At 43.3% G+C, this 18800-nt stretch overlaps 2 protein-coding genes across 5 annotated transcripts in view; one reads left to right on the forward strand and one right to left on the reverse strand.

Annotated features, from left to right (window-relative positions):
* Positions 1–18800, forward strand: part of TRAPPC12 (trafficking protein particle complex subunit 12) — a 217103-nt gene that overhangs the window by 136328 nt on the left and 61975 nt on the right. The window lies entirely within an intron of this gene.
* Positions 1–18800, reverse strand: part of EIPR1 (EARP complex and GARP complex interacting protein 1) — a 58416-nt gene that overhangs the window by 30136 nt on the left and 9480 nt on the right. For all 4 annotated transcript variants that reach the window (XM_083607362.1, XM_083607361.1, XM_083607364.1 and 1 more), the window contains exon 3: positions 17773–17905. In XM_083607362.1, coding sequence (XP_083463488.1) covers positions 17773–17905 — 133 coding nt within the window. The remainder of the gene's footprint in view (positions 1–17772; positions 17906–18800) is intronic.

Genomic DNA, 18800 nt, shown 5'->3' on the forward strand with positions numbered 1-18800 from the left:
GACAATTCTGCTAATGGGAAGAAGAGGTGGTTTTTAGCCATTCCACCCAGCACCCTCCAAAATCAACTCTGCAGATGAGGGGCTCTCCAGAAGATGGTGGAAGGTGGCAAGGGAAATGGGCAAAAAAACACTCCTCTTCCATTAGTGAAGGCACCCACTGGAACAAAGGCCCTTTTCTGAGTGCAAGGGTACCAAGTGGACTCCACCCGCAGGGTCCTGCCCTGTAGCACATTCCCCGTTGGAACTCTGTACCTGGCCTAGGAATGACTAGTGTGTTGGGAAAACAAGATTCCATGCAAATGTAATAAACTGACCAATTTTTTGTTTCTTTGCTATCACTACAGGCCAAGCTAAGGTTTGGAAACAATGAAGACTGCCCCCCTCTAAAAAAGGGGGAAACTAATTGGAGACTGGCTAGACAGATCTCTCACTTTCAGAGTACAATAGCTGCTAATTATATCAAGACTGTGCATATTTGCAGGCACAAGACAGTCTGTTGAGTAGGAAGATATCAGGTTTTCACATCTTGCAAACCTGGCTAACATTCCTTGGAGTCTAGCAAGCAGTCCTCCCTCTCCACTGAGAGGCTGTGATATGATGCATCTCTGTCCTGTCTGTGTGCCCAAAATACATTAGGAGCTTATTTTCTGGTCTGAGCCTATGTTGCTGTTTTTGGAGGCATTCGTCACACGTTTTTCTGAATTTCCATCTTGTGGAATGCTCTGATTTTTTCAGTGTTATGACATCTTGCAGTAAGGCCACAGAGTCTCAAACTAAGGGCATGGAGCCCTACAAATAGAGATACTTCTACTGTGAGAAGGAAAAGACTGGGCACATACCTGTGTGTACCTCTTGAGAAAAGCTCAGAAAAGAAGGTTCCCCCAAACAGTCCAATAAGACCTGGGGGTGCTCAGTTGGCATAAAATGCTAACTAACTTTTAGGGGGAAATGGACAAGCCTACTACAAACCTGGAAGGAAGGAAGGAAGGAAGGAAGGAAGGAAGGAAGGAAGGAACCAAAATTCAACTGGGCTTGATCAAGTTTTGGGGTATACTTAAATAGCTCTTTGTATTACCGTCACTATACATTTAGCCCCATAATATTTGTTATCCTTTGAAATTCAGAAGTCACTCTTTCTAGAACCTTTTCCTCAAACAATACCAGTAGAGAATGCATTCAGAAAGTCCTCAGTGCCAGTGAAAGTAATATGCTTTTAAGTTAGTCAAGACTAAACTTGCTCTAGTACCGTATTTTTCGCACCATAGGACGCACTTTTCCCCTCCTAAAAAGCAAGGGAAAATGTGTGTGCGTCCTATGGAGCGAATGCAGGGGGGAGGCAGGCGGGAAAAGCCCCCAATAGCTGCACACAAGCTCCGTGCGCTCTTGCGGGCTTTTCCACAGGAGGGAGAAGAGACTGACTGGCCGCATCAGTCCCACCTCCCTTCTCCCACCTCCCAGAAAGCCAGGAGAAGCCGCAATCTCTTTAAAGGAGTTGCGTGGCTTCTGCCGGTTTTGCGGGAGGTGGGTGAATCCCCCCACCTCCCAGGAAAGCCAGGAAAGCCCTGCGCAGCGTCTCCCGGCAAGGAGAGGCTGCACGGGGCTATGGATTCTTTAGCCCGACGCAGCCTCTCCCGGGAGGGAGAGGCTGCACGGGGCTAAAGGGGAAGCCAAAACAGTGCGCGGGATCCATCCCACTTGCTGCTTTGGCTTGCTCCATAGCTGCGCGCAACCCCTCCAGCAAGGAGAGGCTGCATGGGGCTATGGAGTCTTTAGCCCCATGCAGCCTCTCCCGGGAGGGAGAGGCTGCACGGGGCTAAAGGGGAAGCCAAAACAGCGAGCGGGATCCATCCCGCTTGCTGCTTTGGCTTGCTCCATAGCTGCGCGCAACCCCTCCGGCAAGGAGATGCTGCACGGGGCTATGCAGTCTTTAGCCCCACACAGCCTCTCCCGGGAGGGAGAGGCTGCACGGGGCTAAAGGGGAAGCCAAAACAGCGAGCGGGATCCATCCCGCTTGCTGCTTTGGCTTGCTCCATAGCTGCGCGCAACGCCTCCGGCAAGGAGAGGCTGCACGGGGCTAAAGGGGAAGCCAAAACAGCGAGCGGGATCCATCCTGCCCGCTTGCTGCTTTGGCTTGCTCCATAGCTGCACGCAACCCCTCCGGCAAGGAGAGGCTGCACGGGGCTGTGGAGTCTTTAGCCCCACGCAGCCTCTCCCGGGAGGGAGAGGCTGCACGGGGCTAAAGGGGAAGCCAAAACAGCGAGCGGGATCCATCCTGCTCGCTGCCTTGGCTTGTGCCATAGCCGCGCGCAACCCCTCCGGCAGTTTAGTTTTAGAAACCAAGCAGTTCTACAACTCCTAAAAAGCTCATAACATATTTTCATTGCCCATTACAAAGATGAACCCGTTATTTTTTGTCACTTACAAATCTGAAGTTTAATTCCTCGCACGCGGTACTTCCTTCTTATTACTCACTCCTTTTACAGGTAAGCACTCTGAACTGCATTAACGAAATGCTCAATATAGAGAAGTCGGCACATATCAATCTGGCCAAGTCACTGAAACTCCAGCTGATGTACTGACAACTGCTTAACCTGCTTAGAAAACAACATATAGGGTGGAATTCAATGTAGCGCTAAGGAGAAGGTTCTGTCAGTGCAAGCATTTATGTTTGCTCAATGGAATGACAACCTGCCCCCTGCTCCCACCGCCCAAGCTCTATTCTAGAGATTCTCCCAACCATGCCTTGGCCTTTGCTCCTGGGATGGAGTAGTTGAATCTGCCCCACGATTTCATTTTTGTTCATCTTTTCTACAGCTGCAGGACAGTAAGCTGAAGGCATGTGCACAAATCATTTAAAAGATTTGCAAATTACATAGGTACATGTGTAGTATATCTATTTGTAAGACGTTCAAAATTATTTCAATTTGCGCATATTACAGCTGCCACCTTTAGCCCTTTTGTTTAAAAATACAATCTATGAGCAACATAGTCCAAATATTTTATACCAATGGTGTTCAACTCAGGGTGAGAAAACAGTTCTATGATTTAGATCAGCAACCTAGCAGTTTGAAAGCATGTCAAAGTGCAAGTAGATAAATAGGTACTGCTCCGGCGGGAAGGTAAACGGTGTTTCCGTGCACTGCTTTGGTTCGCCAGAAGCGGCTTAGTCATGCTGGCCACATGAACCGGAAGCTGTACACCGGCTCCCTCAGCCAGTAAAGTGAGATGAGCGCCGCAACCCCAGAGTCATTCACAACTGGACCTAATGGTCAGGGGTTCCTTTACCTTTGCCTAGGTCTTTGAGGTTGGTCTGCCGGACTGTTTTGGGTAAACGGCGCCCGCCTTTCTCATGCCTGATGTCATATGACATCAGGTGTGGGAAATTTTTCAAGGCAGAATTCAAAAAGAATTCAAGTTGAAACTAGAAAGAAAGAAACTTCCTTTGAAACTTTACGCCACGGCTGCCATGATCCCATCCACTTGTCAAAGTACCCTGTGGAGGGTTCTTGACTTCTGGATCCAACCCTCCAGCCATATCCTGGTTTAGATCATATGAGGGATGAAGATGCATATCTTTTAATGCAGATTTTGTTCGAATTGTGATAAAGACAACTGCCGTACAGACCGGCACCTTGAACTGCAGAGTACACGGCTGGTATTTGTGCCACTAGAACCTTTCTAAGCTTTATTAGGTTATTTGAATACTATTGTGGAAAAGGGAAATTTTGAGTTATAATCCGTTTGCCTTCCCACAGCCAATACAGTGGTACCTCAGGTTACATACGCTTCAGGTTACAGACTCCGCTAACTCAGAAATAGTGCTTCAGGTTAAGAACTTTGCTTCAGGATGAGAACAGAAATCGGGCTCTGGAAGCGTGGCAGCAGCAGGAGACCCCACTAGCTAAAGTGGTGCTTCAGGTTAAGAACAGTTTCAGGTTAAGTACGGACCTCCAGAATGAATTAAGTACTTAACTTGCGGTACCACTGTAATCAATTTCTTCCCTTTTCCAATAAAAAGGAGATTCCATCTCTTTTCAAGGAATGGTCCCTATGAGGTATGGGATTTGGTTTCCAATGTGATTTACATACATACATATTTGCATTTCTGTAAAGGTTGGATGGCTGGAAATCGTTTTGTACTGTGGTACTTTATCTGTTGTGTTTGAAATAACACAATATAAAAGACTGTAGGCATTACAGATTTCTGCAGTTCTATTTTTTAAAAAAATAAAAAAGAGGAAGGAAAAAACAGAGTCTAGAAGGAGAATGCATCAAACATATGTCACATCTGTGTGAGAACAGAAGATTGCTATGAGTTCTTGTAAAGAGACTTATGTACCTATGGGTAAAATGAACAAAAAATACGTTGGTCATCCTTTAATTGCATTCCCAAGTGTTTTTAACTCCAACCAAAGCTGCTGTCTGCAGAAATCCACGCTGGAGCTAGCTGAGCCAAGGCTTCAGTGGCTGACAGGACTTGCTCTTTGATGCGCTCAGGTGGTACAAAGCCAGCTGGCTGCCATTACTCTGTTGCCCTGGGAACCACAATTGAAGTGTACTTCTAAATCTGCACAGGAGGTACTTCTGCACCATTGCCGCAGCAGCTCTCGCTGTGCAAAGTTAAAGTCGCGTAGCAGCTATAGCGGCAGCCCAGCTGGTGCCCATTAATGTTCCCTGTATGACAGGAGCAAGCAGCTAGTCTTAGATGCCTCATTTTTTTTTGCCACTGACAAAACAGAAGGATTTATCATTCTTATTAATGGAGATGAAACACACTTTGCCTGTTTGAATAGGAGGGAGCTCCAAAGGTATAGCACTTTTGAAAGACAACTTTACCACCTTGCTACCTTTTGGTTCTGGCTTGCCATCATTAAGGTCCAAAATGCATCATTTTTTTGAAACCAACAAGTTCAGGGGCCACTGAAATTACTGCCAAAGTAGGGTGTGAAGATCAGGGGGATAATTTTAAAATACATCACTGCTTGGTTGATAGACAGTATAACTTATACTCAGTAGAAATTCTTAGTATTCACATAGCACTTTCACAATGAATATGAAACCATTTGCAGTAGTCCCTGCAGATCAATACATTCCTTCCCTGTAAATCAGTATACTTTCTCTCACTGTTGAGGCATCAAGATTCTCCAGCTATTCAATGGCAAGGGAAATGCACTCTTCACACACTTAGGAACACACTCGCCAATCCTTCATGCATTTCAAGATATGGCGTATATAGAGTATCAGTATTAAAAGCAGATGTCAGGAAGTCCCAATACATGTGCACCAATGGCAGACTATTACAAGTGGTTTCTTTGGTTTTCAAATTACAGTGGTACCTCGGGTTACATACGCTTCAGGTTACATACGCTTCAGGTTACAGACTCCGCTAACCCAGAAATAGTACCTCGGGTTAAGAACTTTGCTTCAGGATGAGAACAGAAATTGCTGGCGGCAGCGGGAGGCCCCATCAGCTAAAGTGGTGCTTCAGGTTAAGAACAGTTTCAGGTTAAGAACTGGACTCCTCTCCACCCTTTTAGAACTCACATGGCTACATCTAGTGTTAGCTTGGCAATGCAGTGCAGATCCACACATGGATTAGGGCATGTCCTGCAATTACAGTTGTACCTTGGAAGTCAAATGGAATCCTTTCCAAAAGTCCGTTCGACTTCCAAAACGTTTGGAATTGCGGCTTCTGATCGGCTGCTGGACATTTGGGTTCCAAAAGAACATTCGCAAACTGGAACACTCACTTCCAGGTTTGCGGCGTTCAGGAGCCAAAACGTCTGAGCTCCAGGGCATTCAGGATTCAAGGTATAACAGCACTTGTTTTGGAGCAGAGGCTATATATGTAAACGTAAAGGTACCCCTGACCGTAAGGTCCAGTCGTGGACAACTCTGGGGCTGCGTGCTCATCTCGCGCTATAGGCCGAGGGAGCAGACGTTTGTCCACAGACAGCTTCCGGATCATGTGGCCAGCATGACTAAGCCACTTCTGGCGAACCAGAGCAGCGCACGGAAACGCTGTTTACCTTCCTGCCGGAGCGGTACCTATTTATCTACTTGCACTTTGACGTGCTTTCGAATTGCTAGGTTGGCAGGAGCTGGGACCGAGCAAAGGGAGCTCACCCTGTGGCAGGGATTCAAACCGCCGACCTTCTGATCGGCAAGCCCTAGGCTCAGTGGTTTAGACCACAGTGCCACCCGCATCCTGTATCAATTGGCTACTAAATACTGCTTTAAGGTTTAAGGAATATAACGTTGAGCTACTTTCTGATCCTGTGGAGTTCACTAGTGGGCAACACGAGAGCCCTCTCACAACTGCCAAGAGGCAGATCTTACAACACTACAAGGATAAATTCCCGCAACTGTGGTGCCACGGACTGAATACTTTACTGTGCTGTCTGTATTTTGAGGAGTCCAAGCAATTGTGGACACTCCTTTATTGAACAAGAAATGGCTTTTTGAACAAGAAATGGACATTTGTCGTGAACGCTTTGGTTGACATTCCCTGCACTGCAGAAAGTTGGGACTGGATAGCCCTGAGGGGCCCCTTGCAGCTCTACCATTCTGTGATTTCATGATGCCAGACAGAAGAAGGAAAGCTATCTGTTTGACTAAAGAACCAGGGATCTCTTGATTGGTTCTGATAGGAAATGTCTGTGTGTGAAGGCAACAGGGATGTGGAGAAGGGATGTTTGTGCAAGAGGAACAGGTTGTAATTTTCAATGAGCGCTTCAAGTGGATTATGTAGATGTGGAAAGGAAAGAAGTAACAGAGCGTTTTAAATATGATTGGAAATAAACTTTATCTCAATATAGTGTTGATGAACTTATTGTGTAGCATGCAGCTCCAAGACTTCTCAAGTCCCCTTGCCAGTGCATGCGGTACGAAGCAAAAGTTTGAGAAAAGTGTGTTCATGGTTAAAGTTTAGACAGTTAAGTGTGACTGATCTAGTTAAAAAGAAAATAGTAAAGAATTCATTAAATTATGTGCTTGAATAATGGTCAATTTACTTGAGACCCCAACTTTAGAACTTTAGAACTCTTGTGTTTATATGGCAGAAAGCCTGGAAGCTGGTTCAACATTCAACCTTGTACATTGGTATCTCGGGTTAAGTACTTAATTCGTTCTGGAGGCCAGTTCTTAACCTGAAACTGTTCTTAAGCTGAAGCACCACTTTAGCTAATGGGGCCTCCTGCTGCCGCACCGCCGGAGCACGATTTCTGTTCTCATCCTGAAGCAAAGTTCTTAACCCGAGGTAATATTTCTGGGTTAGCGGAGTCTGTAACTTGAAGCGTATGTAACCTGAGGTACCACTGTACATGTAAAGAACATGTGTATCAACTGAGGAAGGGAGAGTTGATGGTTTTTTGTGGGGGGGGTGTATTAATTTTCCATTCTAATTTTCAACCCACATGGTTTGGATTAATTACTTGAGAATAAATAATTAACTTTGTTTCTAATAAACCTGTCACTGCTAAAATCTGTATGAATAAACTCACGGTGGAAATAAGTTATCCTGATGTAAAAATCTGTCCATAACTGTAACAGGCTTTTTCCCCCTTCCATAATAATTTTGCTTTTTGTAGAAATGAACAGGTAATGGAGGTCTCTTACTGCTCCTTATAGCAAAATGTTTTCTATTGCATTTGAATGAACAATAAGATTTTCTTTCTCTTTCCTCCCACAGCCAAGTAGGTAAAGGAACTTAAGCAGATAACAATAACAGTTATAAATAAACTGGAACGAATAAATTTTCTAACTTTAAAACTTTATATGGTTTGTCATTTTTAACCCCTTCCCATGCTAACTATGTTTTCAGGCCCAGAAGCAAATTTTGCTTCCTCTGCAAACTTAGGTGATCCAGAGATGCATCTCAATCCTCCTGGTGAATAGAAGAAATCTGCCAAGGAATCACTTAGAATAGTGTGTTATTGCCAGTTTATGGCCTCCCAGATGACAGCAAAGTAGCAACAGCCATTTCTTTTCACCTGCATCAAACCAGGAGTTGTGGGGTGGCGGGCAAAGGGGATCTGGAAGGTGACTTGTAAAGACATTTTCTGGACTACAACTTAAAGTTGAAGCTCCAGGAGATTGAAGGTATTTGTGGAAGCAACAAGTTTTTCAAGGCCAAGAGGTTTTCATGAATAGCTAGATATAGAATTGGTATTTTGTATTATATGATAGTTTGAATTTTAGTTGGAACTGTAAATTGATGTATTGAATTGTGTGTGATGCCCATAAAGGACAAATGTTTCTTCATTTAATGTAATTGTTTGCATATCATTTGTATGTTTGGTGTAATGAGAATATCCATAGGAAAATGAAAATCCCTATGTAGGTTTGGCGGCGCATCACTAAAAAGCAATTGCTGAGTATTGTGATTGCTGAGGTTGTAAAAAATTATTCAAAAGTAGGCATGAAGATTTCCCCATGTGTTTTACCGTATTTTTCGCCCTATAGGACGCATTTCCCCCCTCCAAAAATGAAGGGAAAATGTGTGTGCGTCCTATGGGGCAAATGCGGGCTTTTGCTGAAGCTTGGAGAGCGAGAGGGGTCGGTGCGCACCGACCCCTCTCGCTCTCCAGGCTTCAGGAAGCTATCAGCAAGCCTGGGGAGCCCGCGGGAGTTCATGTATGCTTTACTTCCTGACGTATGTAAAGATGTTTTATGACTCTTTGCTTGCTGTGTTTGAACTATAATATAAGCTTTTGTTCTGAAGTGCCACGGGACAAACCTTCTCAACTGGTATATAGTGGTACCTCGGGTTAAGAACTTAATTCGTTCCGGAGGTCCGTTCTTAACCTGAAACTGTTCTTAACCTGAGGTACCACTTTAGCTAATGGGGCCTCCCGCCGCCGCTGCTATGCAATTTCTGTTCTCATCCTGAGGTAAAGTTCTTAACCCGAGGTACTATTTTTGGGTTAGAGGAGTCTGTAACCTGAAGCGTCTGTAACCTGAAGCGTCTGTAACCCGAGGTACCACTGTATTGAGTTGAGTGAGCTCTGTCCTATTGCAATAGCTATAATAAATGGGTCGCTCGATCTGGATGCTGGACATGGAAATAGTTTCCCTGGTTCTGTGGTTTATTCAAAAGGTGTTTGTTCCTCACCTGGGTAATGAACAAGGTGGTGTAGAGGTGAATTCTTACCACAAAGCCACCACGCTAAAATCACTCTACAGTGGTATCTCGGGTTAAGAACTTAATTCGTTCTGGAGGTCTGTTCTTAACCTGAAACTGTTCTTAACCTGAAGTACCACTTTAGCTAATGGGGCCTCCTGCTGCCGTTGCGCCCCGCTGCACGATTTCTGTTCTCATCCTGAAGCAAAGTTCTTAACCCGAGGTACTATTTCTGGGTTAGCGGAATCTGTAACCTGAAGCATATGTAACCTGAAGCGTATGTAACCCAAGGTACCACTGTATAACTAAAAACAGCACATTAAAAGAGATGTATATTCATAACTTTTCTGTGTAAGGGCAAACTCAACTCATCATGATCCAAAGACCCCCTGAAAACAATACTTTTAAAATACACCACTAACCAGGTAGCTACAGAGCTAAACAGGTTTCCTGGGAAGGGGAGGTTCCAGAGTCTGAGAGCAATTAATGAGCAGCCCTGGATGTGGTCTGAAAAAGCTTCCAATTTCACCCCCCGCCCCCACTGCTATTATTTTTCTGCAGAAAACTTCCTGTTTCCGAAGACGCATTGTTTCATAAAGTTAATTAGTGCAAATAAACTAGGTAGCTTCAAAGTTGTAATTTCCTTTAAAAAATAAAAATAATAATTATAGCCCTGCTCATGTTCCATCTATGCATTCCATCAACCTATGGCAAAAAAAACAGGATAGAGACTGAGTTCAGCCTCCCATGCATTTGCTGGCCTGCTCCCAATCTCCATGCCTTCCACAGAAAGCGAGAATGAGCTGTACATACCCAGGGGTCTGTACTCTCACTTAGCAACCCTGCTGCAACCAGTGTTTCTGATACAGTGGCATGAATCCAGAGCCTGTCCTCCCCTTCTGCTGGACAAGCTGATGATGGAGCAGGACCAGTGGGGTCCCATCCCCCACACTGCCACATCTTGACTTGAATACATGCAGAGAAAAATACAAAGGGATTATACTCGGGAAATGTCTATATGTCCAATGTACTGCCCCTTTGAGCATTATGATCAAGTATGTATGTTATAATAATAATTATTATTATTATTATTATTATTATTATTATTATTATTATTATTATTTATTTATTTATTTATTTATACCCCGCCCATCTGGCTGGGTTTCCCCAGCCACTCTGGGCGGCTTCCAACAAAGTATTAAAATACAGTAGTCTGTTAAATATTAAAAGCTTCCCTAAAGAGGGCTGCCTTCAAATGTCTTCTTAATGTTATTTTGGTGCCTTCATTTCTTTTTCTTAAAATGTAAATAGCACGAGGGGCAGCAGCCTACAATTTATTGTTAGCTTATCTCTCCCCCTCCCCACTTCCCAACTCTCGGAGTGGGGAGTTGTGAGGGTGCTGGGTTGGAGGCCACTGCTCAAAAGCACCCCCCAACCTTTACTCATGAGAAGGGCTAGGGGACAAAATGATGGGATGGGTACTGCTCCTTGAAGGCACCCTAGGCGCCATCAGTCAGCAGCATCCAATCCTCACTCACTCACCTTTCCAGGTGCCAGGAAAACACAACAACTCCGCTTTCCTCCCAATTTTGGAAATGGGGAGATGATGAGGAAAACAAATGTGGGGAAATTTCCCATAAACTCCAGGCTAAAAAGGCTCAAACCCAAGATACAAGCCCCTTTCCAGGGAGAGGGTGGTAACAGAGTAAGGCCTTGGATGAGGCTGTGAGTAGTGTCTCTAAACTCATATTTGCACGGCAACATTTTTGTTGTGGGATCTATAAAATGAAGCATAGGTTGTTGGATCCCTGTCCCATTTCACATTTCTAGTGTAAACTCACTTCAGGAAAATCCAACAAAGGCTTTAAAGAGACACTTAAAACACAGATGTTTGGTACTGGTTCATCTAATCAACTCTAAACTCTGTCCTCACCTAAAATATGAAATGTTTCAATGTAAATATACCACTGCACAACGCTTTAGGTTAATAAAATCCAGAAGCGATTTTTGCACTGTTAATAAAAGTAACAGCAGAAATGAAATGATTTGAACAAGTTTATTTTTTTGCTATTTTTCTGCTTTGCTGAATGGTTGGGTTTTTTTGTTTTTTGTTTTGCTGCTGCTGCCCTCGCAATGCAGTCTACCAAACAGATACCAATGTCTGATCTTCCATCACAAAATGTTATTGTCAACAGGCGATCATTAGCTGGCAAGGACTGCATTACAGTATTTGTAGTTTGTTTGTCCGTTTAATTGTTTGTTTAAAAAAAGACCACGATTCATTGATAAGCACAGGAATTCTCTTCCCCCTTCACTCCAGCAAAAGAAAGAAGAGAAACTGCTATATGTGAAACTGCCTTTCTGTGTAGAATTTTTGTTTTTTTAAAAGCAACGCTAAAATGTGCTCTGAACAGACAGGATGTGTTGAATGATGATTTTTGACAGGGGAAAGCGGCATACCCCAAGCCCTCAAAACAGGTTATTTATCATCACATCTTCAAAATCCTCTTAACGGCAGGGCAAAAGCAGACAAAGAGACCATCACCTACAATTATGAGACTTTGCCCTCTGCCGGATCTTTCCACCATTACATCAAGACAGACTATTGTGTAATGAGACTCTCTGTCTCTCCCCCACCCCTTTTCTTTCTCTCTTCCCTCTCCTCCTCTCTCTCTCTCTCTCTCTCTCTCTCTCTCACACACACACACACACACACACATATATATATATATATATATACACACACACACACACACACACACACACACAAAAACCACCCATATTGCCGCAAGAGTGCTTTCTAGTCAACTCTTCACTTTTTACATGGGAAGAACTATGCACGGAGCTATTATCGCAGGCACAGATTTGAAATATTTATGACAGATGCCTTTGAATCATCTTTCGCCTGCACCCTCCCCAGCTTTTCGAGCGAATGAACCTTGACTTGTATGAACAAGTATGCTCTGCAGCTCCACTGTAGATAAGCCTTCATTTAATCAAACTGAACCCTCACTCACGACCCCCAAACCACCCTCATCAGTGTCAAGGAATGACACTGTCCTCTTTCCCACCGCATTTCCATAAAGCATTAGGAAACCGCTCTTTTAAATCCAAATAAGATGAAGCTGTGAGCACGCTCTCTCTCTCTCTCTCTCTCTCCTCCCACCCTCCCCTCTTTCTCCCCCTACAATATTAAAGCTACAGAATGTATATGCTGAAGCCTTAATGAAATGCGAGACGGCACATCTCTCCTTCTCCTTCCTCCCCCCCCTTCCAATAAAGTCAGGTAATGCAAATGTGAGATCCCTACAGTATTATTAATTCTGCTACATTGCACATTGATCCAGTGATGCTGGAGCAGAGAGGTACAAGTTACATATCTATTGTGCCAGCTGATCTCTCTCAGGGACAAAGGCTTTCACCCTGAAGGAGAGGGCAGGTGGCGATGCCAGTCTCTGTGCCCTCCAAGGATTTCCCACAAAAGTAAGAGGTGAAAAAAGGGGGGGGAACCAGATTTAATTTCCTACAGCTGTCACACTGATGTGATAAATCGGCATCTCTACAGCTACCAGTGTCAGACCTTATGAAACTGTCCTAGTTATAAAAGTGACAGTATCTTGGCATATAACTGATTTGTTTTAGAAGTGACTTTATTGTGCTATTTATGCCTCTTAGGAATCAAGTGATTTTCCTGCCTCCCCTTCTCCCACCCTGGAAAATAAAATAAAAAAACCAGGCTGTGTGCTATCAAATCTTTCAACAGCACACCAATAGAGTCAAGCTTTTAATCCTGCAGTTGTAAGAAAATGTGTTTATTAGGAGTAAGTTATGCAAGCCAGAGTAACGTATTCAGTGCAGTCCACAAATGTTTTCATTTTAGGTGGACAACCATAAACTGGAATCTAGAAGAGGCAATGAGTGAACACAACTCCCCTTTCCATAATTTTGCAGACATATCATGTGCAAAATTGCTTCTTTTCAAAGCTGCTCAGAGCTGACGTTTGGCATTTGCATTGGGTTATTTGTCAGAATGCTACTTCTTAGTCTCACCAAACTGCTGTGATGTCTGTTCTCAGAACACGTGGCATCCTGGATCATGTAAGAAGCAGACTACATAGCCCGGTTTACTTATCCATTACATTTAAATTCATCATAAAAGTAATATTCATTTCAGTTGCATGTTATAACAATAATCTTGCTTCTCTCATTTGGACTTTTTAAAAATATTTGGGCTACTAAGAGCAGCAAGGAACCCTTCAATTCTCAGAAAATAGAAAATGTTCTAGAAAAGTTAAATTGAGTAGTATAAAATCTTGCTACGATTCCAGTGTAAGTGTGTTCTTAAAATGGTTCTCCCACGTTCAGAAAATATAAATCTTTTTTTCTATTCTTTCTTTCTTTCTTTTTTGAAAATCAAAATGTTTCCAGCAAAAGAATTTCAACTTCAGTAGGAACACAGGAAGCTATATTACTACTAGATCTCAGATCATCCATCCATCTAGCTTTACTCCAGCCTTCCCTAACCTGGTACTTTCCAGATGTTGTTGAGCTCCACTCCCCTCACCCTCAGCCATATTGCAACATCTGGCGAGCACCAAATAGGGAAAGCCTGGTCTACTCTGCCTGGCAGGGTCTCTCAGGCCAAGATTTTTCCCATCACCTTTTACAGGGTCCTTTTTCACCTATGTGGAGAGAAACACACAGAAGACAGCAATGCTATGAAGATGACTTTTTTTTAAAAAATACACAAATAGTTTCAGACTAGTTTACATATTTAACCCCCTCTACCCACGAGGCCAAAATCTTGCAATAACAGAAGATACGTAAAATGTGCCCTTTTTCACAATTCATCTCCAACAATCAGTTCCGATTTCTGGAAGCCATTCCTCATAATATCTAATATGCTCAACACGGCTTGGGTAGATCAGTACGGTATTATCTGTGGAATGTTTTCTTCAGGGTTGCTGAGCCCCTTCATTACTTACTACAGGGAAACAGCAGCACCTCCAGGTAGAGGAACGTTGAAAATGAAGAGGAATATTCTAGAGATGTTCAAGAACATCTAAAGAATTGTATGGATCCAAATAATTAACAGAAGACCAACAGCAGTGAGCTGAGAACTTATCTTGAACCAAAATCATGGCCAGCAGCAGCCAGCCTCCCAATGCTCCACCAATGAAATCCTAAGCCCATCTGGGATTCAACAATGGTCATCTTAAAGGACAAAAATTAATGCTCCAAAAATTAGCTCCAAATTTCTTATGCCATGTTGGCCAACTACATATTTTTAAGAGGTGTTTGAGCAGATATTTCATTTTTCTTCCTCAGCTTCTACCACCTGCATCCTAGCAATGCATACTGCCCCTCACCCCAGTTACTGTCAGTTACTGAAAATTTGCCACTTCCACCCCTGCTTTCTCCACCAGACTCCTCCGCTCTTGAAGCAGATGAACTCTCTTTCCCACCAATTATGTGTATAGAGATCTCTGGAAAACATCTCCTGCAATTGAACACTTGGCAAGGCCTGTGACCTTTCACCTCCCTACAAGTTTCCATGATGTCTGAAAGCATAGCAGAGTACACAGGATGAAAGTACCAACAGCAGGGATGAAATATCCACTGGGTGGGGAGATGGCTCACTTCTAGTACTGTATCTAATGGTGTTTTACACCTTCCTTTTTCTTCCTTGAAAGTAGATGTGGGGATGGCAATTTGAATCTCTCCAACTTGCCATTCTGATCTCAAAGTTCAATAAAGTTATTGCATTCCAAAAAAATACCCCCAAAGCAACCCTTTCAAATGGATTACCCAATGGCAAAGTTAAAACAGAGACCTCACTTAGCTCGACAATCTGCATAAATATATTATAATTATGAACAGACTCGTCTCATTTTCACATTATCAGTATATTCTAAAGGAATGCTCAACACAATGTTCTTATTTAAAACTGCTGAAAGGGCAAAATGGGTTTGCAAATACATGCTTCTGGATTTTTTCATCTCCATCTATAGCCTATAAAAGGATTCTGAGGTGAGTGACAATTCAGTAGGACTAAGATAGGTTATAAAGCAGAAGTTTCTGAAATCCCCTGATTCTGTCATTCATACACACACACACACACACACACACACACGCCCCTTAACATGCCATGGCAACTCCTTGCCTGCTGATTTGCAGCAACTGCCATGCCTTTCTGCTTGAATTTCCATGTGCCTGAAGTCATACCGGTGATGGCAGGGAGAGTTCAGCAGAACGGAGTGGAAAAAAAGCAAGCAAGCAGATGGTAGCAAAGGCAAGCGGGATTAGGGATGCTTGAGGAATTCAATTTCCATGAACTCCAATGTGAACTGACCTGATCTGCGCCTAATGGACTAATGTGCAGATTGGAACCTAATTATCCTTTGGATTTTGCACTTCTCTGCATTTTGTGACCGTGCTCGCCTCAAAAAATATATACAGGTAAAGAATATTTATAAAATGTGTAGAGTGAGATAAAAAAAACAAGTTTAAATAGATATTGCCATACAGATGTATGTGGAAAAAAAGGAAGATTATTTCAGAAATAGGACAGAATTGACTTCTTTGTGAACACATGTGAAATTGAAAGCAGTGCTCAGCATAACTTATACCCCATTCCCTGGTCTGTGCAGACCGTTCCACGGTGAAACTAGACATATAGACATGCATACATTTCCACAACACAGCAGTCGTAATAATGGTTATATACACATTGCAATTTTGATGCAGAATTGCATCCTAGCCCAAGACATCAGCAGCATTAGATGTGAAGTTACAGAACAGTCTGTAAAGGTCTTACTACAGTTACATTCCCCCCAAAACAGAAGAGACTAAGGTTACAGATTTGCAGTTTGCCCCCAGGTCTAGCATTCTCAGAGTTCCCAAGTCTTTAACAAAACCTGTGAAAATTAAGTATTGCAGGGTGTGCACTGGTTGTATTTCATCTCTGCTCAGTGCTTTGTCAGCTCTTCATTGTTCTAATTTTGCCAGCTACTCTGGTACCAGGATGATCTACTATCCTTTTTGCCTTTTCACCTTCTCAAAGTGAGAAGATTTATAGCAATTCAGATATAATGATCTAGCAGCCCAGGGCAGCAGGGGACATGGAAAAGGGTCTTCTCATGATATACCCACTGCTGCTCACTCACCATTGTGCAGATGTTTTTCTTTGTTGTATATAAGCTGAAAGCTTGCCTCACTACAGCCACTTTACCCACCTGAAGGTACATTTTTCTTCCTTACTCTGTGACTGTCCACCACAGAAGAGACTGCATCACCGCTGTTCGGGGTTTTACAATTAATACGTTTATTAAATATTTCAGCCACTTTTCCCTTTACAAAGCGCAGCACAGTATATCTTTCCAAGACACTTTAGCATTTTTAAAAGGTATCTCATCTAACTTGGCAATTTACTTCTCTCTCTTGGAACCATTGTTAGAAACTCAGATATATAAGCTAGGTGCCAAATGGCTCCTTAAACCAGGGTTGCAGTCGCCAAAACAGAATCTCTGGTTGCCATTTTGGGCAAGACGGCCCTAAAGTCTTATTTTTCAAATGATGGACTGACTGCAATTGTCACTCAGTTAAACATCTGGCTACTACAGATGACAACCTTGAGCTTGGTTAAGAACTTAAAGAAGAAAAGTCACTTGACCCAGGGACTGTCCACATATATATTGGCCAATCCCTACCTCTTTTTCTTAATGGTGACATGGACCATTCATAACGTAAGAATATGAGGGTGGGGTAAGACAAACTACAACAATTAACTAGAACGTTGTTCACCAATCCTGCTCAGGCGGCACAGAAAAAGCATTTCGGATCCTGAAATTCATTCCGATTGTGCAGATAAAATATAACTGATAGAATTTTACAGGGATGTGGTATTACTGTGTGAAAACTGTCAAGATCCAATGATCCCCAGATGGTAGAGATGTCAGGTGCCATCCTGGTGACCAGGCATCTTCACGTGGTCACAAGTGGTTAATAGGTAAAGGTAAAGGTACCCCTGCCCGTACGGGCCAGTCTTGACAGACTCTAGGGTTGTGCGCTCATCTCACTCTAGAGGCCGGGAGCCAGCGCTGTCCGCAGACACTTCCGGGTCACGTGGCCAGCGTGACAAGCTGCATCTGGCGAGCCAGCGCAGCACACGGAACGCCGTTTACCTTCCTGCTAGTAAGCGGTCCCTATTTATCTACTTGCACCCGGAGGTGCTTTCGAACTGCTAGGTTGGCAGGCGCTGGGACCGAGCGACAGGAGCGCACCCCGCTGCGGGGATTCAAACCGCCGACTTTCCGATCGGCAAGTCCTAGGCGCTGAGGCTTTTACCCACAGCACCACCCGCGTCCTAAGTGGTTAATAGGCAGGTGCAAAATGCACCTGGCACCTTGCTAATTTTGAACACTGCTTGGAGCCCCTCCCATGCATCAGACATGTGCGCCAAAAGTTAAGTGATCAGAGAGCCACTAAGTTCATTTATCAATTAAAAAATTGGCAGCAAGAATGTAATCCTCAAACCAACATGAATGCCACTAGAAGAGATCATGTGTGTTTCGATACCATATATACACCCCTCAGATAAGCTTCTTACAGAAGAAAAGGAGAGAAAATGAAAGCCTTCAAATTGCACTTACTTTTACTGTAGCAGGTTGCAAGCACACCTTTGTCAGCTGGACTGGCACTTATGTGCCAAATTTCACCAACTTGATGCAGAAGAACATTTTTGTTTATAATGTTATTTTCATCATCAAAATCTATGATGTGAATCTACAAATGCAAGACAAGAACCGTTAGGACTTCATGCATATATTTTTTTCAGAGGGGTCTGAAGCATACATTGCAAATGTGTGAAACATACTATCAGTTTCATTTAATAAAAATGGGTGCACAGGAGTCACTGAAAACAACTATCGGTGAAAATGCTGATTGAGAAACCGCTGATCTTCCATGCTATGTCTACAGCTGCAACAGGTAATAAAGGAGACCAGTAATTAGAGTCTCTATAAGGACATACAAAATGCAGCTTGATTTAGTCACTAAATCCCCACTCATTAAAACATACAAACTCTTATTCAAGTAACATAGACTATGATAAGACTCCATATAGAAGAGTCCATAAGATGGCAATGGGCGGTATCTGATATATTTAGTACTTGATCTTACAGCAGAATTTTAACAAATGCAACTAATAGCTTTTCATGCTAGACAAGAGGGGAGGAGTCATATAGCATCACTACAAAGTCCTCATGTAGCCTTTTACTACTGAACGTTGGTACTGGGAAGATAAGTCAGGGGTTGCCAATGCAGTGCCTGTGGGCACTAGTATTCTAGCCAATACCTTCTTGCTTAGATCCTGTTTCCACTGGCTCAGCTTCTCCTAAACTGAAAATGTACCCTTCAACACATGCCCACCTTTCATTGGATAACAGGCCTGGGAACCCAACCTCCTTTCTCTTTTGAACAGAGGAGAGGTGCTATGAGCTTCTGTCAGTGTTTTATTGTAGGTGCCTCTCTTCTGGCATTTTTAGACGTAGCAGCCATCTTGGGTACTGCCACACACTCACAGCAACTTTTGTGGCTGGTGCCCATGGCACCTACTCAAAATTCAGAAGGCACCCATTGGCCCCCAAAGGTAGACTACCAAACTAAGTTACACTAACAT

The sequence above is a fragment of the Podarcis filfolensis genome, assembly GCF_964270895.1.
Source record: "Podarcis filfolensis genome assembly, chromosome: 3".
In the NCBI taxonomy this organism is placed as follows: Eukaryota; Metazoa; Chordata; class Lepidosauria; order Squamata; family Lacertidae; genus Podarcis; species Podarcis filfolensis.